Here is a 25,391-nt window from a genome sequence, read left to right on the forward strand (position 1 = left end):
TCCCTGATCAATGCTCAAAAACATTAGTGGCCTAGAAATTGTTGGTAATATATGCCCTGCAGTACACCAAATCATGCATTCATCTGCATTGTATGATCTGATGGATGGCTGTAACCACATTTATAATACTTATCTATTCATTTTTACATCTTTAGAAAGTATAACACGTCAAAACAAATGACAAACAGTTTTAGATGTGGCAAGAAATCCGGAAATAATAAAATGATGCATTTTAACTTTGGTTACAATCATTTCTGAAAAGATACAATGCATTAAAAAAAACATATTATAATACATAAAGGGTTCAAGTAGTGTTAGAATAATTTTTTTTTTTTTTTTTTAGAAATGTTTAAAAGTGTAAAACTCCTAAAATTGCTTGTTTCCAGTTTAAATTTGCTTGTTGTTTCAGACTTTTGGTCCCCCATTTGTTCCCATTTTAATCATGAAGATCTGTGTAGGGCTAGTTAACAAAGTTAATCTGAGTTACATTTAACACTCACCTAAACCCAGTTAATTTGATTACCATGAATATGTTTCTAATTATTAAACATGCTTGGTTTTCCTGTGTTTTGGATAAAGGTATCTACCAAACAAATAAATGTAAACATATGCCAGCAATATAAAAATTTGTCATTTTATATATATATATATATTTTTTTTTTTTATATATATATATAATTTTTTTTTTTTGCACATATAAATATATATATATATTTTTTTTTTTTGCACTTTTTATTTGAGCCATACACCACAATTTCACCATCTTCTTGGAAGACAACAGCATTTCTTTCCCTAATTACCATTATTTTATTTTGGCCAAAAAGGGCGTTGGTCCAAAAGCAAAGCAGTACAGCACAGAGAGACCACAAGAAATCGTTACAAACGATAACGACAGACAAAGATTCACAATCATTTCATGATCCAGCTGTCTGTGCGTGCAGGTCCCACATCCTCAACTTTGACCACAAAGAACAACAGTTGCATACACTGCAAAAAAAGACCAACTGAGAGCAGCAGACAGTACAGATGCCAGATTAAATGAAGTAGATGTGGGACCACGACTCGCATCAAGTTTGTAAGACTGTGCCAGGTATACAGTATTAATTAAGTACCAATATGATCAACATAACATGCTAGAGGATAACCTGCTGGAAAGTCAATGCTACAACCTCCAGTGAGCTCAGTTTGACACTTGATGGAACAGCATGCACATGTGAACTATGCCGTATGGAGTGATTCGGCTACTAGAAGATGAATTTCGTGTTTGCAGCTGAAGTACAGAGCTAATTAAGAGCTCAGGGAAGGTTTGCACTGCTGATCACAGAAACAACAACACTTAGTGCATTACCAGAACAAAATGAGATGAAATTCTGCAGTATAACAGGAATGTGTCAGAGTATATTGGTTTAAGCGGCTGAGCAGATGGCTCTCATTACTCTGCTATTAAATGAATGGTTGAACCAGTCAAGAATGTGTCCGGATTCTAAAATTCAAAGAAGGAAATAACTAATTATATTTTGCAAAATGATGCCTTTTTTGTTGCATTTTGAAATTATCTTCATGACAATTTTGCAGAATTATCATTATAGCAATGCATATAGCAAAAATGTAAAGCATATATATATATATATATATATAATATATAAAAACTACATTAAAGGTTGTGTTTAAATGTCATAAAACAAATATCAGAATGCAAAAAAAAAAAAAAAAAGGTTTCATTTATGCAAAATATGATTTCTTATTTTAATAAAACATGACCAAATCATTGTGGGATTCATCCTTTGAATGGATTTTCAGACTTTGGAATAAGGTTTGTATCCAGATGAGGCTTGTATGGAAAACCCATTCGTACAGACATTTATTGGCACAGTTTAAAGCAACGGAACGTTTTTCAATCCCTGAATTTGGGAATATTAAATGGAAATCTGTCTCGGAGAGCAAACCTGTGGCTTCAACTCTGCCAAAGCATCCGATACAAAGCAGTGTGTTTAATAGAGAATCCAGTGCAGCTGGTTCACATCATGCTGGAAATTAGGGCCTGTGTTTTTAAGGTACCAACACGTTCAGCCCGTAGAGAGTTAACCAGTTCTAAATGATTTATCAGTACTAAAGGCGGGACTATATGAAGGCCATCTATACAAATTGGCAATCTGATTCAACTACTGGACACAAAACGATTCTCGGATTTCTTGGACTGTGGATTAGTTCAATCTGGAATAAACATAGTGCTGCTTCCCAGATTAGGTGACCTAATTACTACACATCAAAGAGCTCTGATCCAAACAAGATTAAGACAATTTAGTGGTGTTTAAGCGTCGGAACCAAAGAGGACACAAGAGAGAAAATAAACACGATCATCGAAACAAAAGCATGAAGGAATGAATGAATGACTGGGTCTCTGTTTGAGGGTAAAAATGAGTGTGTGCTTTTCTGTTGATTGTTTTTGGCATGTGGCATGGCATTGAGACACCGAAGGCAGGCGCCGCCAGCGGAGCAGAGGGGGACAGGCAGGCCTCCCTTTGGGATGTGGACATGGACCAGGGAAGGGAAGAGGATGATGGTTGCTACCAGGTTTGGCTCTCATGCAATCTTCAGAAACTGTTCCACTGTGTCCGCCTCCACCGCCTCAGAGAACATCTCGTAGTTCTGAAAGAACGAAAACACACACAGTATGAGTTTCAGACCTGAAACTAAAGTCATCTGATAAAAATAAATAAATAAATAAAAATACTGGAGGTTTGCTATTGAATTACTTCATTTGTACACAAGAAATAAATTATATTTAAAGGAAAAATTTAAATTCATTATTTATCAAGAATGTTGGTAACCAAACAGTTCTGATTCCCATTGACCTGCATTGTATTTTTGAATTTTCCAGAACTTTCTGGTTACCAACATTCTTCAAAATATCTTCATTAAAGTTCCACAAAAAAATAAGAAAGTCATACAGGGTTGGAACGACACGAGGGTGAGCAAATGATGACAGAATTTACATTTTTGGGTGAACTTTCCCTTTAACAAAAGCATGACGTTCCAAACCTGTATTAATTTTTCTTCTGTGCAACAAAACATAAAAATTTGAATTGTTATTCAAAGTCAATGGGAACAGAACTATTCAAACATCAACATTCTTCAAAATATCTTCTTTTGTGCTCAGCAGAAGAAATAATGGTGAAGAAACAATACACAGAACATGAGTATTTAACTGGAGACAGAAATCTGACGATGACATTTTTGCGTGGACTGCCCCTTTAAACAAACTCCATTATAAAGAACATTTATCTACAAATTTAAATTCAATATTCTGACATTATTCACTGAAAATGTAATGCACCACTGTTCTTGTCACTGTTTCAGTCAATAATGAATGACATTTCAGTCCATTTAGTTTAGTCCCAAAAACCATCATAGGTTTTGAAAGTCTAGTGTGGACTAACTGGGTGGTACTTTGTTGTTGTCTGTTTTGGGACAGTTCCCATTTACTTTTATAACTAGGGACAAAATTGAAAAGGATACTGTTCAAAAAATGCACTTCAGCTCCAAGTCATGAGAGACTGTAATGACACGAGGGAGAATTTTCCCTTTCTGTCAGTCCTCCTTACCCCACAGTACTGGTCTTCGTTGAATATCTGTGGTGGGATTGCTGTGGGGTTGCCAGATTTACTCCTCATCTCATCCCGAACAGCACTGCCCACCGAGATGTCAATCAGCTCATACTTGATGCTCTTACTTTCCAGAATACGTATCACCTCGGCCTGCTGAGACTTGACCTGAGAAACACGGGAAACGGTCAGGCAGTAAGTAACTGTGCTTTTCATTCCTGCCACTGCTCTTTTGTTAAATAACTGAGCTGAGCTGTTGTCTCATTTGCATTTTTCAACTCAGCCGTAACATTATTCAGATTTAGCTCAAGAGAGCTAGAAACTTGAAAAAAGATACACAAGATACAGTCTAATTAAATGAAGTGTTTTTCAATAAAACTGATTTACAGGCCAAAAGCAATAAAAATTTGAATGCATCTTTACGCGACTTCCTGAAAAGTCACGTGATCATGTGAGAACATTAGGGAGGAAGTTTATGTACTTGAAGGAAATGCATTATAAACAGTAGTCAAAACATTCTTTTCATCTTCGTCTTTTTATCAACCAAATCAAACCATGCACTGCACGAAAAAAAGGTGCAGAAAAGTGTACTTTCCTTTTAACACACAGTGTTTTCAACTACAAAATTTTGAGTTGATGATTAATAATGAAACACTATATTCAGGAAGTTGGGTCATATCTGCAGAAACCACACCCTGAGCAAAGCACCAGTTAAAAATTAAACAATAACCTACATTAAAATGGTAAAAGATGATTAGGGCTTTATAGTGGATTTCAATGTAAATCTCACACATTAAACATGTTTCCAACAATATGCACAACATGACCCATCATTTATGCTGCTAGCTCTCTCCCTGCTGTCTTATTGCTATATTATTTTATTTGCTTTGTGTGCGTGTGTGCATTTTGCAAAGCACATTAAACACTGGTTGCAAGCGCTATATGAAGTTAAAAAGAAAAAAAAAAGGAGTTTTTGCTATTATTAGTAGTAAAATTAGTAGGATTTTTTTTTTTTTGCGCTCTTAAGAAGTAATCTGCATGTAAATTGTAACATGCAAGTAAAATTCCATGACATGGTTGGTCATGTGATCTAAACATGGTGGCACACATGAGGGGGCGACCCCACTACATGTAGAATCATTTATCTTATTTTCATTACGTCTAAAACTTTAAAAACAAATCATGACTGAACACTTTCGATATTTTCTGTTCTTCACATTATTTATATGCCCGCGATTATAGAAGTACAACTAAATCTGTAGTAAATCAAACTCACAAATTAATTCACAACACATGTGCTCGTTACTCAAAGCTGCAATGCAACTGTCACGTGCAACATCTCTAGTATACATCGATTGCCAATGTGGCGTGTACAGGATTTAAAGAGGACGCTTTTATTTACGCGCAAAACAAATAGTTTATAGGTCACTCTCATGCAACAGTAGTGAGAGAATAACTACATGCAACACAGAAACATAACTTCCGCCCTCAATCCAATGCACATCATCCTTTCAGCATAAACAAACGCTTTGCAAGATCTTAAAACGTTCGAGTGTCACAGCGATGTCTTACGCATTTCTACGCGCTCTGTGTCGCAATAGCGAGTGAATGTGGATAGATGTGTGTTAATGGAGCAGCTGGGTGTGTCTGGAAGCCTAATCCTCCATTTCAAATGTATTTAACTCTGTATTCTTCGCGTGCACGGCTCGGTTACTACGTGCACAGGGCACAGGTTTATCCTCACCTCTCTCGATGCGGTGACGGTGGTGTAATACAGTTTGATGCCCATAGCGTTGGTCGTGGTGTCTCTTTGTGTTTCTGAAGGCGATCAGTTCCCGGTCTGGTGCTCTACAGTCGCTGTTTCACCACAGACACCTCGTCACTCATTTAAAGGGACAGCGCCTTATTGCTGCATGAGGAAATACCATAAACACGATGAAGATCGGCGGCCCTAAGTGTTTAACAATAACTATCAATAACAATAGACGATCATTTTTTTATTTATTTGAAGAAAAAAAAAACTTTATTTTTGACTTCACTATGGGAAATGGATTCTCAAACGATGTTGTATTAACGAATATGGACAATTAATGCTTTAGCTGCGTCCCAGATGACGCACTATACACTATGTACTCATACACTATGTACTTGTGCACCATGTACTCAACCATGTGGTGCATGTATTATATATATATTGGTTATTTTGTCGGAGTCTCATAGCCCCTCCCCCTTCGCTACGTAATTAAAGCTGCGACAGCTGAGTGCATGAAGTGTCCAACATTATTTATTTTTGGTTTGTGATTTTGTTGTTACTATGGTTGTATATTTTTGTATTCTTGTTGTTAATCCCAATAAAAAAATAAATATAAAAAAATGAAGTGTCCAACTTTCCACGCTTTGTTTTTTTCGGTTAAGTGCATCATCCGGGTACAGGTTTGGAACAACTTTAGGGTGAATAAACAATGACAGAATTTTTATTTTTGGGTTAACTATCGCTTTAAAAAAATGCATCCACCCTGTTACCACAGTCCCCCTTGTTATAATGATGTACAATTCCATAATCAAAACAACTCATCATGACATGCCATCATGACATCATCATCCTTCGGGATGAATATCATCATTTAAGATGTGAACTCTTCATCTCCTCTTTTATTATAATATTTTAGGGGCCAATTTTAAATAGTCAACCATTTTCCCATGATTTTATAAATAACTGACTGTGGAAACTATTGAACCACTTCATATTTTCCTTTCCAAATATAACCCCATTTAGAACAATCATAATGGAATATTATGTGAATATGCTTTCTTTTTTATTCCCCTCTACATTCAGTGGCAGAGAGGGGCTTCATATTAGTATGCATGTGGTTTTTTCTTAACATCTTGTGTTGATATTTCACTGAACGTCCCCCTGAGATGACGTCTCGGGTTTGGTGTCAGGAGTTACTCAACACAGAGCAAACTGATATTCTTACATACAATTCTTTCACATATTCAAACCGGGAAACAAGTGAAAAGACATGTCCGTGTGTACACTGACACAAATGCCCACGGTAACAGTTCTGAAAGAGGAAGCTCCTCCCTCAGATAATCAGTGTGTTGGCAGTGGAGAGTTTGCTCTATGCATCAAACATTTTCCAGGAAGCTGTCAACGGTTTCCTGTTGTACAGTCCGCACGGGACATTCAAGCCCTGCACAGATCTGCCTGTTCTCTGACCTTTTCATTTTTGTGCTAACAAAATGTTATCCAAATAGAGAGCTGACCCCTCCAAAGAAAGCACAAGAGGGCAGTACAGCCTCACTTTGAGTGTTAACTCAAACCACATGACCATCTCCAAACAAGGCGTACTTTCTTTCACAGAATGTTCTAGTCAGGCCCAGATTTGCAAGATACAGGGATTGAAGCACCTACAAAACAATTAAGTGATAGAAATGTGTCAAGAGTGTGCAGCATGTACTACTATCTAATTAAAATGTGTATTAACTTTTTAAATAGTGACAGCAAAAGCTGGTAGGTCGTTGCCAGGACATTTTCTAAGTTTACAGACATTTTAATTTAACCCTAAGCCACAACACAATAAACTAAAATATGTAAAACACCTTAAAATTCCTTAAATCTTTTTTTTTTTTTTTTTTTTTTTGAGTGCAAACTTCTCTGTAATAAATGAGTAATTGAACAGAACAGAACGTGTTCACAATTATTTAATGGTCACATGACACGCAAGAAAAATATTTAATATTTTTATTAAGTGCTTCTATTATAAATGATTTGACATTTAAATTAAAATGCATCAATACAAATGTAAAATGAATATAATTTATAATAACATAATTAAAGTTTATTTATTTATTCTCAAACATTCCCTCATTGAACCCTCAGGGGTTTACTGATCAGTACTCAGTATGCAGTATCCATTATTATTCTAAGGTCAGACTGCCATTATTTAGGCCTTTACACATGATTGTGATGCATAAAATTGTGGCAAGAAAGTAGCAGTTGGTTTTACGTATTTATTTTTTGAATCACTGCATTGTAATTCATATACTGTTAAAACAGTAGCAGTCATTATACACTGTGGAACATTATTTAGTGCTTTAATTAAGGATCCTAATCAGAACAGGCAATTGCTGAGTGTCCCTTTTACATGAACATTAAAAATAGAGTAATACTAGGAAGAAGGATACTTGGAAAAAGAGAACAATGTTGACCTGGTGAAAGCATAAATGTATTTCTTCATTGCCTTTTCCTTTAACATCCACATACTGTAAGTGAGCCCGGTTTATACTGTAAGTAGGCACTGGTTTGTTTGGTTAAGTGCAATAACACTAGAAAGAAAATCAGTGCACTGGTCATTCAAAGCAAATACAAGCAATCTCAGTAATATAGTGCTAGTGTTAGTTATCAGCTACACGGGATGTGTGGGATATGAATTACTGAGGTTCATCTAAAATGCTCATGAAGGCACAGCAGTGATCATGATCGCACTGGTAATACTGTCCCTCTTTAGGAGACATAGACAGAATAAACATCTCTGAATCATTGATATAGAAATGAAGACTGATTGTCATTTTTTTTAACTACCTCAAAGCCAATATGATGACTGACAATATAACATTGTTCTTTTGTTTGTATAAAAAATACAGCATTCATAACACAATCTACAATTTAGAATTTACACACTTCAAGTAAAATCAGACATCTAAACACCTAAATATTTCTATATTTTCTCAATACTGCACGCTGGTTTCTTTAGTGTTTACTTGCTGGCTGGTGTGTAACTGAAGTAAGGTACATCAAAGGGATAGTTCGCCCAAAAATGAAAATCCTGTCATCATTTCCTCTCCAATATCTTTAAACCTATGTGACTTAATTTATTTTATGGAAACAAAAGTCAAAACTGTTTGATTACCAACATTCTTCAAAGTACCTGCTTTTTGTTCTTCTCTAGAAGAGAGAAAGTGAATGATGACACAAGTAGATTTTTGAGTGAACTATCACTTTAAACAGAAGCATTTTCATTAAAAACTCATTCAAAAATACTAACACAGATGATGATCGGTTTGAACATTAAGCATTTGCTCAAAGTTCAGTCCTTGAACAGCACATACAAACACAGATCCCTAACCTAACACTGTAAAATCGAATGTGATGATAGGAATGTTGTTACAGGACTAACAAGAATACTGATCAGGAAACATTGCTAGATAAAGGCTAGGCAGGCTTGAATAAACTTTTCATCAGATTTCATCAACTCTAATACTCCGCTGACCATCCACCATTAAAGCACAGGACAAACTATTCCTATTCTTTACTTAGTTTTTCCCTGTAATCGTTTTACTTTCGCCAGCATATACAAGGCTATCAGAGCAGAGGTGATGAGTGTTAAAATGAAGAGCGCAACAAAGAACAATGCCTCGCCATCAGCATGGAGCTTCACATAGAGGTCTCTGCGGTTGAAGTAGTCCAAATATGAAGCGTGGATCTGGCAGACTGTACACAGAGCCATCAGCACGTGGAATACCTGATGACCCTGACCTAAGAAGTCACAGTGACCTGGGAACCAGCGCTCGGGAACAGGCTGAGTGAAGAAAAAAGCGCTGGAAAGAAAAAACGCCACCTGGCCGAAGTGAAAGAGCAGAGCAGGACTGCTTCTGAAGTCGCCCCTCGTCCAGGACAGAAACCAGACGATAAAGCGATGAAACACAGGGCTGGTGTCCCAACCGTAAGCGGCGGCTGAAGGCACCACTTGGCCTACTTTGCGAACCCAGGGAGGAAGGCTGTAATTGCGATATTTCCCATAACAGCAGCCGAAGCAAGACAGGCAGCACAAGAAGCTAGCAATAGGCATGAAACAACCTCGTACACGTGCGTGCCAGCTTTCCTCAATGGCGTAGTAGTAGTGCACCACTGCACTGCCATACTGATACAGCGCCACTCCCACGTAATCCAGGTAGAAGAAGCCGTAATGGCAGAGTTCAGATCTGGCTGCCAACAGGTGGGCCACGGTGCTGAAGGATAAGTAGCTCGCTGAGGACAAGAGCAGGATGAGAAGCGGCCAGGAATGAGGGTCGTTCATGAAATCGATGGTTTCGGTAAACCGTGCGGTTGTCGCAAGGACCACTAGCGTGCCGATTAGGTGCGTCCAAACATTTACCGTCTCGTTGTGCCGCTGTAAGAGCGAAAGGAAGTAGTAGCGCCAGTTCTGGTGCAGCGGCCGGTAGCCAGAGTGAATGTAGCGTTCACGGAAAAACCAGGGCACCTCCGTGTCACGCAGGGTGTCGGCCGTGGAGGGTAAGGCCCCGGTGAGCATCTGGGGAACTCGCCCCACCTGCTGCAGATTAATGAAGAGCCGGCCAATCCGCTCCATGACGATTGTTGCCATGGTGATCTCTGGAGTACCGGAGGATGGGAATTTACATTCCAGATACAGACAGCCACACAGTGGTCCAGAACGGAGCACACACTGGCGTATCTGGGAATTCAAAAGAAAAATATATGTGAAGGCAATATTTTGCCCATCCCCACATATAATAATTATAACATGTAGCTGACAAATAACATTAGAAATTATACATATTAGTAATATTTCTGCATTTTTTTACAGTTAATTTAAATACTCCTTAAAGGAAAAATATATATCTTACCCTGGAGGGCCAATGCACTGCAGTGTTTAGCTCCAACCCTGATTAAACTCACCTACCTGTGATTTTTTTAATGATCCTGAAGATATTGATTAGCATGCTCACATTAACTTAAATAATCTTACATCTAAAATCTGCATAAAACATGATCACATTAGCAATATTATTAATATACAACCTTAAGGTTCAGTTCATTAACATTAGCTCTTGATGCTAAAGAAACTCCTAAAGAGGAGATCCAAACTTACTATATCTATATCACAATAACTATAAAAGTTTATATCTATCACAAACTATGTAATATATATATATATATATATATATATATATATATATATATATATATATATATACATGAGAGTAAGTAAATAATGACACAATTTTCATTAACTAAACTATTAGATAGCACATTTTCTATACACATAGCAACAGGTGGTCAACAAAGTTACACTGTTCTTTCTTATTGCTTCATATTCAGTTCTACATGAAATCATGGATTCTTGTGGTGAAACACATGTTGATGCAAGAACGAAATACTCCCGCATTTCATTCATGCGTGAACAAGAGCCGAATTTACTGTCAGAAGCACCGATGTAGCCTGTTAAAAAGTGTCCTAAATCACAATCGGAGGAAATGTAATGAAACATTACCACAGAAGCACGCGATATGCGCCTCACAGTCCAACATCAAAACGAGCACAGAACGGAAAAACACTACAAGAGGCGAGGCTTGTTTACCGTTTTTGGTGTCTTCCGCAAACCTGACACCGCAATTAATCTCGGAGTGGAAACTGGCTGGATATTATCCGCCCGAGCTCTTTTCTTCCTCATATGTTTCTCGGTAGTCACGCCTCTTCTGCAGCGGTGAGAGACTCAACAACTTATCATCGCATTTCTGCGGTAATCCATTCTGATACGATTGTTCTGATATTACGGTTAAAGTTTGCAGAGAATATGTAAATAACTATAGCAGTAAAAAGCGAAAGTAAGAAAGCGTAAATACTGCTAAATATAACAGTGCTATTTACATGCTATACAGTAGCCTACATATATAGACAGCAGCAGATTGAATTGACTTTTTTCAGGTATTAGGGACATTTTATGTGTAGTATTTTAGCCATTTTAAGGAGCCCATGAGACCCTGTGTATAGAGTGTGTATTTTGTATTTTCAGTATTGACTACAATGGCATCAAACCTACAAGAAAATGTTCTTCAAGACCAAACAATAATGAATAATCAGTCCACAGAGTCATGGTGAGTTTTCTTGTGCTCTCTCCTGTCCTGTCTTTTCATTCGGTATACAATCACACTGAACACATAGCTGACACATTTCCAGCTCTTCACTCGGCGTTGAAGAAACTCCTAAAGAGGAGATCCGAACTTTGAAGTCTTTACTGCAGGAAAGCTTAAGAAAGCGATATGAAGACACCCTAAAGGCTCCAGACGAGATTCCTCTGAAGATGTATGTGTCAAGCAGGACACATCTGGATGGCCAGATTGTGCATGAGATGCGTGAGCTGGAAAGACCCTACAATGAGGACATTAAAGATGAAAATGTCATTAATTATGATGATCTCCTGAAGCCTCGTTCTTCTACGGACGGGCGTATCCGCAGCATCATGATGAGAGGAATATCTGGATGTGGCAAGACAACAGCTGTGAGGAAGTTTGTTTCAGACTGGGCACATGGCAGAACACACCAGCACATTGATTTTGTGTTTCCCCTTCACCTGTGTGAGCTGAACATACTGCATGACAAGAAACTCAGCCTGATAGAGCACTTAGATTTGCTCTTTCCAAAGTTATTGAAGCCGGAGACCCTTGAAGGATCTCAGATCCTCTTTATATGGGATGGACTTGGTGAATTTAGATTTACTCTTAAATTTAAGCGAACCAAGACATGCACTGACCCAGTAACTCCGGTTTCTGTAGGCTGCATGCTAGTGAATCTTCTCAAAGGGAACCTTCTTCCTTCTGCCCAGATCTTGGTCACTTCAAGGCTAAAAGATGCAGGTCTAATTCCTCCAGAATATATCCAGAGGGTGGTTGAACTTCATGGGCTTGATGACTTACAGTGGGAAGAACTGATCAGAAGTGAAGTGCGTGACCAAAACGTTGCTGCAAGAGCGATTGTTCACGTGAAATCATCCAGATCCCTGTACATCATGCGCTCCTTGCCATTCTTCTGTCAGATGGCTTCCACTGTGTTGGAAGAGCTTTTCAGTAACTGTTGCAACACAGATCCTCCTCTCACCCTGACAGAGATGTTCACACATTTTCTCCTGATTCAAATGAAGAGACATGTGGAGAAGTCTGCTAAATCAAGCACTGAGGAGATCCTGAAGTTGGGTGAGCTGGCTTGGCACATGCTGGAAAAGAACACGTTGACCTTTATGGAGAAGGACCAGAAAGAAACCAATACTGATCCTCTTCTTCCTGTCAAACTCTCTGAAGATTGGCCCATGTTTTTCAGAAAACAGCACCTGATGGGTTTAGGGAAAATGTACCGCTTCACGCATCCCTGCGTCCAAGAGTTCCTGGCAGCATTATATGTTGCTGTGCATTATGAACCCAGCAAGGGAAATGTAATGTCTTTTACGCTTGCAGAAAAAGCTAAAATGTTGCTCAGTCCTACAGACGTACCACCTGATATGCACAGAAGAGCAGTAGATAGAGCTTTAAGGAGCAAAACTGGCCAACTAGACATCTTTCTCCTCTTCCTCTTGGGCATCTGTGCAGGTCCAAGCAACAAGCTCCTGTCCTGCTTTTTCCAAAATACATCTCTTCGTGTAAGGACAGAGGATGTAGTCAAAAATATTTTACAGAAAATCAAGGCAAAGCCATTATTTGAGATCTCAGTTAATCTCTCTCGTTGTTTGGAGGAGCTTGACGTAGCCCTGCCTGTGGTTCAGAATCGAGGCCCGGTTGAATTTCAGATGGATGAGGATGTGCACGTCACTCCTTCAGAGTGGTCACATATAGCCACTACTCTGCTGACCTCCGAGGATTCATCACTGACATTTGATGTCAGCAAATACGCTAAAGTAGATGAAGCCATTATGAGACTGCTGCCCGTCATCAAGATCTCCAGAGTCCTCAGGTGAGCACAGCAAGAATATGTGTGTGTGTGTGTGTGTGAGTGTGTGTGTGTTTGTGTGTATGTGTGTGTGTGTGTGTGTGACCCCATAAACCATTTGGTAAAGGTTCAATTAGTGTTTGATTTTCTCAGTAAAGTGTTTAATGCAAAGAAATGAATTGTATGTTTTGCTTTAACATAAATGAAAATTCAGGATGTTCGGTGTGTATAAACAGACACATGAACAACATGAGACGTCATTTATTTCAGCATTTTACATCAGTTATCCTATACATTTCTTTTTTTCTACCGAAGACTGGATGAGGCCACAGATCTGAGCTGGGCACTGATCGCCTCAGCTCTTAGATCACCAGCCAATCGGATCAGAGAGATCAACATCGAGAAGAACGCCCTCAGTTATATAAACTTGAGCGTATTATCCGTTGGTATGAGCAGCCCTAATTGCAAAGTGGAGGCACTCAGGTGAGTCCATACAACAGCAAATGAAACGGGAAGAACCTCCTCCAGTTATACATGATCCTCATAGTTCTAAAGTGTTGGGTAACACTTTAGATTAGGGAACACATATTTACAATTAACTAAGAGTTTACAATCAATAAACTCCTAATTTGCTGCTTGTTGGTAGTAAGGTAGTTGTTGTAGTTGTTAGGTTTAGGTAAGGGGTTTGGTTAAGGGATCTAGAATCTGGTCTCACAGAATAAAGCAATAATATGTGCTGTGTATATGGCCAATATGCAAATAATATGCATGTTAAGGAGCAACTAGTTAACGGTGAATAGTGTTCCCGAATGTTCTCTGAGAATGAATCGTTATGAATTGTAGTCAGAATGCATTTTGTAACACAACGCACACAAACTGAAATTCGAGCTCTAATAAATAATATGTCCACTCAAATATGGGGTAAAATGACACATTTTAATTAAAATAAACCATTTTAGCAAAACTTTGCAGTAGTAAAGAAATATAATCAATATTTCTGTGTCTCGGATAATATTTTTCAGTCTTGGATAATTGTTTTGACTGAGCAGTTCCTTCTCTGTGAAGGATACATCCGTTGATACCTACTTTTTGTAACAGCCTTAAAATACCGTCTAGGTCATGTGTTTATCTCTTACTGAACGGCAAATCCGGTCTTCACACTAAGGCAGTCATAAAATCATTACCGAAAATAAAACCATATCTCTATCTGGTTTCGGATCATTTCTGTTAAAATCATACCCAGTTGGTATTTGACATACATTCACTCTTAAAAACTTAAAACCGAGTACTTGCATCATCTTTCTTTACAATATTCTCTTTAGGACACCATATTTTGGTTATCGAAAGGATGGTGATCATCTGCTCTCAGGGATTTTATTGAACCCAACACATTTGAGAGAGCTGAAGCTGCTGAATTCATTCAGAAAGAATGACAGGACAGTGGAGAGCATCTCTCAAATCTTAATGGACCCGGATTGTCGCCTTGAAAATCTCACGTTAGTAAAAAAATTTACTTTATTGTTATTAGTGGTTATTATTTATTGGAACAAACCACTAAATCTAGTATTACACTTCTGCTTCATTTGTGTTAGAAAAAAAATAATAAAACATGGACAAGCACTACTTTTCCCCTCAGAAAATGTAGAAATTTTGTTATTATTATTTTTTTATTTATCAATATTGTGTTTTGTGTTCCCCAGTTTACAAGGAATAGAAACCTTAGAGAGTTGTAAGATCTTGGCCGCAGCTCTCTGTAGCAGTTCTTGTCGTCTGCAAGAGCTAGACTTGAGGAGATGCTATTGGAGTTCTGAAGATCAGGCTCTACAGCTTCTGTCGGAGGCATTCAGACACCCGAACTTCAAAGTAACAGTTCTGAGGTAAATAAAGCAGTAAATAGCAACACAGATTGATTTCTTTAAAGCTGAAGTGTGTCATTTCTGCACGTTGAGGTACTCAAACAGTTTTTTGATAATAGTTGAGAATCAACTATCTGTGTGTTTCCCTGCATAATAATCTGAGATAATATCTAAAGAATTGCACAGTTTAGCTAGTTATAAAATACAAAGAATATTTACATTTTGAGATCACAGATGACAGTTTCTTTTAAATTTGTTCAAAATTCCACCAAGAATGCGCATCTCGTCAGTAAAGCCGCTTCTGTGATAAGTAGGTAATCTCCAGCACATGCGTTCAGATCAGAGTATGTGAGCGGAGTGGAACGGCAACAATTTCGAGTTTAATATTCACTCCGCTTCCAGTAAATTCCAGCAGCATTTACAACACAGAGCCGTAGTTCACTGACAAGCTACACAAAATCGCATTCAGAATCGCTGGCGATTCATTGCCGATTTTGAACGCAATTTTGTGTAGCTTGTCAGTGAACTGGACTCTAGGATAACCTTAGGATATGTTCCCTGGGATAAGGGAAAGAGCATGTGCTGGAGATTAACTACTAATCACAGGAGCAGCTTTACAAACTACAAAATAGTCTAGACAGGGACCATGACTAAACTCCAAAATAGCTATGACTAATGGCGTTTTTCCACTGCATGGTACGGCTCGGCACAGCTCGGCTCAGTTTGCGTTTCCACTGCAGTTTAGTACTGCTTTAGAGTGGGCGGGATTATAGACATGTCATTATAGTTAAAAAAAACTTTTTCAAGCTCTCACTCAATAAACTCCTCACACTTCAACCACACCATGGCAATCAACAAGAGGAACGTCTGTACTTCATTAACAGACCACGAAACAGCCATTATTTTGTTGTTTAAAAAATGTGCGCTCGTTGGAAACTGTTGCGTTCGTTCAAAAAATTTAATTCCACCCTCGTTGGCTGGGCTGATTTAATATAGCTGGTCTAGAATCTCGTGTCACAAGTTCAGTGACACAGGTGGTGGCAATTCTCTCCGGCAAAAAAGGGTTTACATGTCACATTTTGGTAATGGTATGAAAAAAGTATCAGGTACTGTACACAGTGGAAAACCCCCCAAAAGCGAGCCGTGCCGTACCATGCAGTGGAAAAGCACCGTAACAGTTTCACATATAAAAATATGTATAACAACATGGGTCAATTGAGTAAAAAATTATAAATACTCAGTATATTTCAAACAATCTGGAACAGACAATGCGATAGTGTTAAAAACACATTTACTCACACTTATGTGTTGCGACATTGGCCTACTGTTGGATCCAATATAGTCAGACTTAGCACTTCATCATCTTTTACTTTCAGTCTCTCTGCTTAAGCCTGTGTTGAACTATCTCATTTAAAAATGAGTCCGCAGTAAAGTAAAGCAAGCAAACAAACAAACAAAGAGTGTTTCAATGACACAATCTGGAGTTCTTTCCAAGTGTTACTCCATGTCTACACCAGACATGACTAAAGACAACAGAACCCGTTATAATCAGTGAGACTGTCTATACTGGATATGGCACAGATTCTATTTGCATCATTCTATTCGTGACATCCTTTACGTGCTTGCTCTGCTTCTGACATGAATGAGAAATGTTTCGCAACACATAGCAACAATGCTTGCATCCGTTGTAGATATACAGTGTTACGATCACAAGTAAGCCAATCCAAAACGTTTTTTCACATCTTACACTACACACCATCTTGTAATCCTCTGAGACATCTCTATGGTTTTGTTGGAGTAATCCTGTGTTTGCATCTCTTTAGCATCTTGTGAGTCAGTAGGTGGGGCTAAAGAGTCAAATATTTAGTAGTAGTAGTAGTAGTTGATTTTTTTTCTGCAGAGGCAATCTTTCAGCTTGGTTTCAATAAAATATGTTTTTGAACTAATGAGAAAGTTTTGAGTTCTAAAACTTACAGGATGTTTTTATACTACATTGACCGGTAACATGTCAAAAGATCAAGGAAAATATAACTTCTCAGTTCATGACCCCTTTAATGTGCTGTGTGCTCATTTTTAAACAAGAATTATATGAAATCTACAGCGAAAAGTTTACATGAACTCTCTTAACTCTCTTTACAGGTTGGAAATAAAGCATGAAACAGCATCAGCATTGTTCTCTGCTTTTCAAGAGAACCCTTCACACCTAAGAAAACTTGAACTAAGTTTGTTTTTACGGTTGACTCTTGGACTTCAACAACTTTTCTCTCTGCTGGCGGATCCTTGCTTCAAACTAGAGACATTGCGGATAGCTCACCCATGCTATGATAAGTAATCCAGATCAAAACCTTACAACAAACCAGCCTAAATTCCTTATCTTCTTTCTCCTGGCGTGTGTCTGAAAATTAGACTTTTTCAGACTTTTAATCTGTGACATCCAATATTATTTTCATTTTTGAGAATTGGTTGCTCTGGCTTTAAACAAAATCCACCAATAGCAATACTGACCAATATTTATATCTCTTAATGGAACAAAACCAAAAAAAATAAAAGTCAGGTAAAAACAGTAACACAGTCCATGTGACATCAGTGGCTCAACTTCAGTTTTGCAAAGCTATGAGAATACTCTGTGCACAAAGAAAACAAAAATAACATAATTTATTCAACAATTCTTCTTCACCGAGTTACGTTTTCCGCCATTTTGGAGAGTATCAAAGAATGTATTCAAGGTAATCAGTGTTGTTTACATTTGGGGGGAAAGCACACACGAACATAATCTGCGTAATCTGTGTTGTTTACGCTTAGGGGAAAGTGTGCATATGCATTGTGATACTCTCTAAAATAGCGGAAGACGGTAACTCGAGGGAGAAGAATTGTTGAATAAAGTCTTTTTTTTTTCTTTGCGCACAAAAAGTATTCTCGTAGATTCGCAAAATTGAAGTTAAGCCTTCTTAGCTCATTACTACAGGGTGAGTAATTAATGACAGAATTTTCTTTTGGGGTGAACGAACCCTTTAAAGGGGTCATCGGATGCAAAATTCACTTTTGTTGTTGTTTGAACATAAATGTGTGTTGGAAATGTGGGTACACATCCACCCTATAGTGATAGAAATCCACCCAGTGTTTTTTTTTTAAATCCCTATTTTAAAATCCCCTCTGAAATCAGGCTGTTCTGAGATTCCTGTCAGAATGATGTTGTTCTGTACAGGCCCCTCCCACGATAGTTGATTGACAGTAGCGTTTCAGCACAGACTGGACTGGTGTCTTACCTTACACCTGCCCTGACTGAACTGTCATCAGTCCGCCATTGTGTCGTCTCCGGTGCAAGAATGTCTCCGATTAAGTGATTGAGGTGTTTTGTTGTTGGATGTATTAATATAGCAGTCGCCATTTACTCCAGACATCTGAGCCACTGAAGATGAAGAGGATTAACGTTACTTTCATTCTGAAGTGAATGCGCCAATCCCCGATCTGCCTAAATGCATCTATGTTCGAGTGAATCATTCGTGATCCAGCTTCAGTAGAATTGATTAAATGGGTTTTTTATGAATCTTTGTAAATCGCCTTTCCTAATAACGTGCTAGTTAGCAAGTTCTGTGGCTAAAGTAAACAGAGGGGCAGGGTCAGCAGAGCTCATTAGCATTTAAAGCAACATGGACTAGAACTTTGTGCTGAAAACAGAGCTGATTTTGACAGGGTAAAAAGGGTGTTTTTCACACTACCATACAAATTTTAACCAAAGTATGTTATACTTTTCATTAAGACCCTAAAGAATCATATCAACTTTTGGAAAATGGGCATCCGATGACCCCTTTAAGGCATGGATTTTGTCCGCCTAATTTACCGAACCCGTTTGTGTAAGTGTAGAGGGTTTTGTTATGAGACCCTGGTGGCTTGGGTCTCATAATTGACTCTTGCTTTTAGGAGCCCTCATCATGGCACTGCAGGGCTGGGTTTGCAGTGGCTTCATTCTGCACTTGCTTATAGCATGGCGATATTGGATACGTTCCCCATAAGCATGTCAACGCAATGGGAGAGACCACCATTTGTTTGTGTAGCTGTTAGTTTCCCCGTAAGTGTGTAACCGCAATGATCGATCCCAGGTTTCATTGGTAACTGGAGCGTTTTGTTACATTCAGCAGTTTTTCTGCACATTGAATATTATTGACAAATACGGATTTGATGGGAAATATGAATTTAATGTAACCTAATAAGAAAAAATAATAACCAACAATATATTCCTATAAATGCCTTTATCTACATCATAGATAAATCACATGGGGATGTTAGGGAACATGTGATGATTAAAATAGATTAAATCACTGTACCTTTTTGAATTATGTCATCAAACATTTAGGGCCTGATAACAGTTTGCACCAGCGCAAACCCTCTTTTGGCATTAAAAAACTACTGGATTTACTAAAGACACACAGTGGAACATTAGTGATGAAAAGGTGTGGGTAAAGTTATTTTTGCAGCTGACCTTACTGCATATGCATTTGTAGGAATTTCTCTTTCAGGCGTAAAATTTATGTTTTTACCTTGCAATCACCATGCAAGGTGATTTACTGAGGTTTACAGTAGTCACTTTACTGGTATTTGCCTAATTATTTAACATCTCATTATTAGCATGTCTAAACCATTTTTAGCCTGTGCTGTTAATAGATTACACACACTTGATGATAATCGTCTCTCCTCTGACCCTTCGCTCAATTGTGTTGCTCTTGGTAGATTGTGTGAGTGTCCCAGGAATAACCATGTTATTACATATCATATAAACACTGATGAGATGGGAAGTGAGCTGAGAATGTCCACGGCTGAGAAAGACACCTAACAATGTAATGTTTTTGGTTTTTGTCTCAGTCAGTTAGATGTTGATTCTCTGGAAACTCTGGCTTCAGTTCTTGGATCTTGCAGCCTCAGATCTCTGGATCTCAGCATGTGTGGCCTGACAGATTCTTCTGTGGGGCTGCTTTCTGCTGGACTGAGTAACCCTGGCTGTAAACTGGAGATACTCCGGTGAGTCTGAACAGAAAAGATGAAAATAGACTAGAATAGTAACTAAAGGTGTGCTTTTACTGATCTTAAATATTGTACAACACTGACAGGATAGATCATGGAACGACACAAGGGAGAGAAAACACTTATTTTCATCAAAGTGGATACAGATATCAGTGAATGCTAGTATTCTCAATATTATTGAAATGTTAATGTCAAATTTACTAATTGGCATCTTATAACTAATACATGCAACATATTTAAAACAGATCATTTATAACACATCAATTTTGGCTAAAAAAGATCATTATTGTGTTAAATTAGAAGGGCACTGAGTAGACATTACAAAAAGTAGCATTAAAAATAAATTTTGATTCAAAATTGCATAAATGATAAATTGGTACATTAAAAAAAGATATTAAAACAAATTTATTAAAAAACAAAAAAATCTTACTGACCTCAAACTTCTGAACGGTAGTGTATTTCAGCACTGTATGATGTAGGAAAAACAAAAAATAAGATCCCCTTTATATGAAACAAAATAATCCCAAAAAAAAATCAACCAAAAAAACACGATTCACACATGCGTAGACAATTTCACATGCATGAAACCTAATTCACGTACACACAAAAAAAATTCACGTGGCGTGAAAAAAATATATATTCACAAAAAGCAATTCACATGCGCAAAATAAAATTATATATTCATAAAATACATTTCACAAATGCAAAACACAATTCGTAGATATACAACTGTGCACAAAAACCTTTGAATGTTTAAAATGTACGAGTGTCTGAATGTACAAATCGTCATTTACTACGAATCCACTCGGATTTGTGTGTGTGTGTTTTTGAGACTTTCCTGGCAGAGCTCTCTTCCCACGTGGGTCTGTCGTACTCGTTAGCTCAGATGCGAGCTTACCATTCAACGAATCATATCATAAGCCACCGAGAGTGCATTCAAGGAGCACGATTCTGCACACCTTTTGCGCAATATGGATTAATTAGAACGGAAATTAAACCTTTACATCAGTAATCCCATAGACAGTAAAAGAAATGGACACAGCGACCCAATTGGAACTCAATTGAGACAAGTGAAGCCCATTTTTAGCGATTTTTAGCACTTCCTTTTCTGACGTGCAGACTCAAACAAAGGAAGCTTCTGCCATTATTGTGACTTCATCTGAACATGTGCAAAACTACTCTCCTTGAATGCACTCTCAGTGGCTTATGATATGATTGGTTGAATGGTAAGCTCGCATCTGATTGGCTAAAGAGTACGACAAACCCACGTGGGAAGAGAGCTCTACCAGGATAGTCTTAAAACACACACACAAATCCGAGTGGATTCGTAGTAAATGACGATTTGTACATTCAGACACTCGTACATTTTAAACATTCAAAGGTTTTTGTGCACAGTTGTATATCTACGAATTGTGTTTTGCATTTGTGAAATGTATTTTATGAATATATTATTTTATTTTGCGCATGTGAATTGCTTTTTGTGAATATTTTTTTTTTTTCACGCACGTGAATTTTTTTTTTGTGTGTACGTGAATTAGGTTTCATGCATGTGAAATTGTCTACGCATGTGTGAATCGTGTTTTTTGCGTGAATTATATTTGAGACTAATCTGCTTCCATACTTTTCCCTGAAGATGACACACTGCAGCATCACAGAAGCAGGAGCTGCTTGTTTGGCGAGGGCTCTCTCTTCCAACCCATCACACATGCGGGAAATAGACTTGAGCATCAATCCTGTTAAAGGCCCAGGATTTGACCAGCTCCGATCCGTTTTGGAAGATCCAGCAACCCGATTAGAGAAATTAATGTGAGTCTAGAAAAATAGTAGAATATCTGTCTTTTTAATATTCTGGTAAAACTTTACAACATTATTAAAAAGAAACATTGTTTCTGTTAATATTATTTAATGGATCTGAGCTAAGATGAACAGTTGTATTTTATTAACTAAGAGTAACGAATAGTAATGAATAATTTAACAAATGTATTGTTCATTGGTAGTTAACATTAGTTGATGCATTAACTAACATTAATTAATGAGACCTTATTATAAAGTGGTATAAAGTAAAGTAATTTCTCTTCAAATTTGACTCTTTAACATTTTACCGACAGTGTGGACGGCCTAGAGGAGCAACGTGACATGGAAACTCTACGACAATGTTAGTCTGCTGCTTTCTTCTTAAATTTGATATTGTGAAATCGAATTGTGCGATCATAACACTTTATTTTCATTTTCAGATGCGTGCCAGCTGACTTGGGATCCAAACACCGCTTCTTCAAGTGTGCAGGTGTCAGAGGAAGATAAGGCTCTTGTAAAGTATCGCAGAAACCCAGAACCTGTTCCACATCATAAAGAAAGGTTCATAAATCAAAACCAAATCATGAGTCGGGAAGGTCTTAGCGGCCGTCATTTCTTCCAGCTGGAGTGGTTTGGCAGGTGGGCCACTATTGGAATGGCCTATAAAGGCATAAGCAGGAAGGGAAGTTCAGCAGCCTGTAGCATTGGACTTAATAATAAATCCTGGGGCATTTTTGTTACCACCCCCTTACCCAGATGTATTGCTCTTCATGGAGGAGTAGAGATGCGGCTTCCAGACTGCTCACCCTGGAGAGTCGGAGTCTATCTGGACTGGGCAGCAGGAACTCTGTCCTTATACGACACCACAGGTGACAAGGCTGAACTCATCCACACTTTCCACGCTAAGTTCACTCAGCCTCTCTTTCTGCTGGTCAGTATTACTGCTGGAGTGAAGATCTTACCGGACATGCCTCCTCCTGTCTGTGTCCATGACCACGATCCCTGGGATATGTTCAGGTGCTACAATGACTGTAAGGGATGTAACGGATCAAAGGCTTGATAGATAAACCAATGTGCTCTCTGAATATCTGATGATAGTGTTTGTATCCATGCTCATCTGGATTCATTAAATGTACTTAGACAGAGAGAGCAGTTGATCCACTAGAGGGAGACATTCTCTTATAAAACCTGATCTTAAAGAAAATGCACATTCTGTCATCATTTACTCATCCTAGTGTCATTCCAGACCTGTATGACTGGCTTTCTTCTGTGGAACACAAAAGAAGAAATTTTACAGAATACAAACCGTTTTGGTTCCCACTGACTTCCACTGTGTGGACAAAAAACACTATGAAGGTCAATGAGAACCAGAACTGTTTGGTTCCTGACATTCTTTAAAATGTCTTCTTCTGTGTTTCACAGAAAAAAGTAAGACATACAGGTTTAGAATGACATGAGGATATGGGTAAATGATGACCGAATTATCATTTTTGGGTGCAATATTCCTTTAAGATCAACGCGGCATAAAGTCAGTTACACAGGTTTGCAATAACATGAGAAAATTATGACAGACTTTTTATTTTCATTCATCAACTGTCCCTTTAAGTACAGAGAGGTGTTTCTTACCACAGTGATCTGAAACGAATATTTTACATTTTTACTGGATAGGTCACATTAATAACTCCAACCTACAACATATTTGCTGAATGAAATCCAATGCTAGTTTCTAATTCATTTATTTATTTTAATTGCAACCGATTTAACATCTCACATGTAAAAGATATTATTTTATGCCTAATCCTGATTTCCACTTTTCCACTCCTTTGTAGATTGTAAGTTAAAAATAATAATAATAATAATAATAAACTTTATTTTATATAGCGCCTTTAAAAGTAGCATCTCAAAGCACTTTACATAAAAATATGAAATTAAAAGATACACATAACAGTGCAGGCAGTAAAAAACTAATCAAAAAAAAAAATATATATATATAATAACAAACAAAGTAATCACATAAAAGCTATCCTAAAATAGTATGTTTTAATAGTATGATGCTATTTTAAAGATCATTATTTTGTGTATTTGGTGTAATAGAATATGTTGATATGCTTTAATGTTCAGATACTGTAGATTATTGTAGTTCCTCTATGCCCCGCCTCTCTCAAACGCATAAAGCCCCTCCTTCCGACAAGCGCAGTCTGCTCTGATTGGCCAGCTGACCCAGTGCATTGTGATTGGCCGAACACCACAAGCACGGAAATGTAACGCCCCTTTCCATAAGCGCAAGCTTCAGCTTTCAATATAAATGCAAAGACAGTAAATAATGTCCTTAGTTTTACCATCAGTTCAAGCCCGAAAGGGGAACAGAGACAGACACAGTGATGAAGCTTGTATGTATTTGCAGTACACAAGCCGTGATTAAAAGCTGACTCCACTGATGCAGAGGCGTAGTAATAGGGCAGGCAATTGCCTGGGGCCCCACATTTTGAGGGGGCCCCGACAACTGACCATTTGAACAATCGGAAATGTCATTATTAATATAACATGGAACAATATATCTGCATCTCCCCTAGGGGGCCCCCTCTCGCATTACGCTGGATGCGCTTGTTTTTGTTTTTACTTGCCCGACCGGACAAATAACTTGATTAGACATAAGTGATGAGCGTAAAAGCACACATAAAGAAACTCAGAAGAAACACACTTGAGGTAAAAATTCTAAATGTTTAGTTTACACCAAAAATGATATATTTAATTAACAAAAAAAAAAAAACAAACAAATTCAAAAAATGGGAGCAGAAAATATAAAAACAACACATACAGAGTGCATGCATTACCGAAGTCTAGTCTGGCTCTTTCACTGCATGATTCAGTCTATTAAAATACATTCAGAATGATCACAAATTCAAAACATGGGAGCAGAAAATGTAAATTTTTATACCACTTCATATAGTCAATCAATTTCACATGAAGAGTCCGTTTTTTTCCTCCAAAAATGACCATGATTATAAATGTAGTATTTTTTTACAACAGTTCAATACACTAGAAGTTAATTAAGAGACCCGTATTGCCTGTTTTTGCACTATTTCGACAACATAAATAATTCCAAACAAAGCCACTTATCTTTAATAGAGATCAGTGGTCACAGAGCTATTTGCATCTCTGATCAACATGACAGTGTTTCGTTCCTGAATGAATCAAACATTTAAACGATTAATTTCAATCGCAGTGACTCACTTATTAGCAGTGACTTGCTGCCACCTACTGGAGGTTTTAATTTCACATTTAAAGTACCTTTTTATTATTTAAATAATTTCAAATATCAGTATTGAACATTTTATGTTTAATATATCAAAACATTAATTATGTATTTGTAAAAAAAAAAAAAAAAAAAAAAAA

At 37.7% G+C, this 25,391-nt stretch overlaps 3 protein-coding genes across 6 annotated transcripts; 1 reads left to right on the forward strand and 2 right to left on the reverse strand.

Annotated features, from left to right (window-relative positions):
• Positions 1-783: 783 nt before the first annotated feature.
• LOC109093436 (SH3 domain-binding glutamic acid-rich-like protein 3) lies at positions 784-5,506 on the reverse strand. The gene is made up of 3 exons (XM_019107174.2): positions 5,350-5,506; positions 3,606-3,773; positions 784-2,649 (listed from the first exon to the last, which is right to left on the reverse strand). The coding sequence occupies exons 1-3, from the start codon at positions 5,392-5,394 to the stop codon at positions 2,584-2,586; spliced, it is 279 nt and encodes a 92-aa protein (XP_018962719.1). The 5' UTR covers positions 5,395-5,506; the 3' UTR covers positions 784-2,583.
• Positions 5,507-7,605: 2,099 nt separating this feature from the next.
• Positions 7,606-11,136, reverse strand: LOC109093433 (membrane progestin receptor alpha-B-like). 3 transcript variants are annotated; one of them, XM_042776018.1, is made up of 2 exons: positions 10,988-11,136; positions 7,606-10,081 (listed from the first exon to the last, which is right to left on the reverse strand). In XM_042776018.1, the coding sequence occupies exons 1-2, from the start codon at positions 11,078-11,080 to the stop codon at positions 8,918-8,920; spliced, it is 1,257 nt and encodes a 418-aa protein (XP_042631952.1). In that variant the 5' UTR covers positions 11,081-11,136; the 3' UTR covers positions 7,606-8,917. The 3 variants fall into 3 exon arrangements, with proteins under 3 accessions (XP_042631952.1, XP_018962717.1, XP_042631953.1); XM_019107172.2 differs by having other exon boundaries at positions 10,901-11,034; XM_042776019.1 differs by lacking the exon at positions 10,988-11,136 and adding an exon at positions 10,254-10,308.
• LOC109093432 (protein NLRC3-like) lies at positions 10,717-24,651 on the forward strand. 2 transcript variants are annotated; one of them, XM_042776017.1, is made up of 11 exons: positions 10,717-11,113; positions 11,423-11,504; positions 11,587-13,350; positions 13,642-13,809; positions 14,649-14,822; positions 15,027-15,203; positions 17,322-17,510; positions 20,043-20,198; positions 21,834-22,007; positions 22,310-22,356; positions 22,436-24,651. In XM_042776017.1, exons 2-11 carry the CDS (start codon positions 11,434-11,436, stop codon positions 23,053-23,055), a joined length of 3,540 nt encoding a protein of 1,179 aa, XP_042631951.1. In that variant the 5' UTR covers positions 10,717-11,113; positions 11,423-11,433; the 3' UTR covers positions 23,056-24,651. The 2 variants fall into 2 exon arrangements, with proteins under 2 accessions (XP_042631951.1, XP_042631950.1); XM_042776016.1 differs by having other exon boundaries at positions 10,719-11,149.
• Positions 24,652-25,391: the final 740 nt, after the last annotated feature.

The sequence above is a fragment of the Cyprinus carpio genome, chromosome A19 (assembly GCF_018340385.1).
Source record: "Cyprinus carpio isolate SPL01 chromosome A19, ASM1834038v1, whole genome shotgun sequence".
Taxonomy (NCBI): domain Eukaryota; kingdom Metazoa; phylum Chordata; class Actinopteri; order Cypriniformes; family Cyprinidae; genus Cyprinus; species Cyprinus carpio.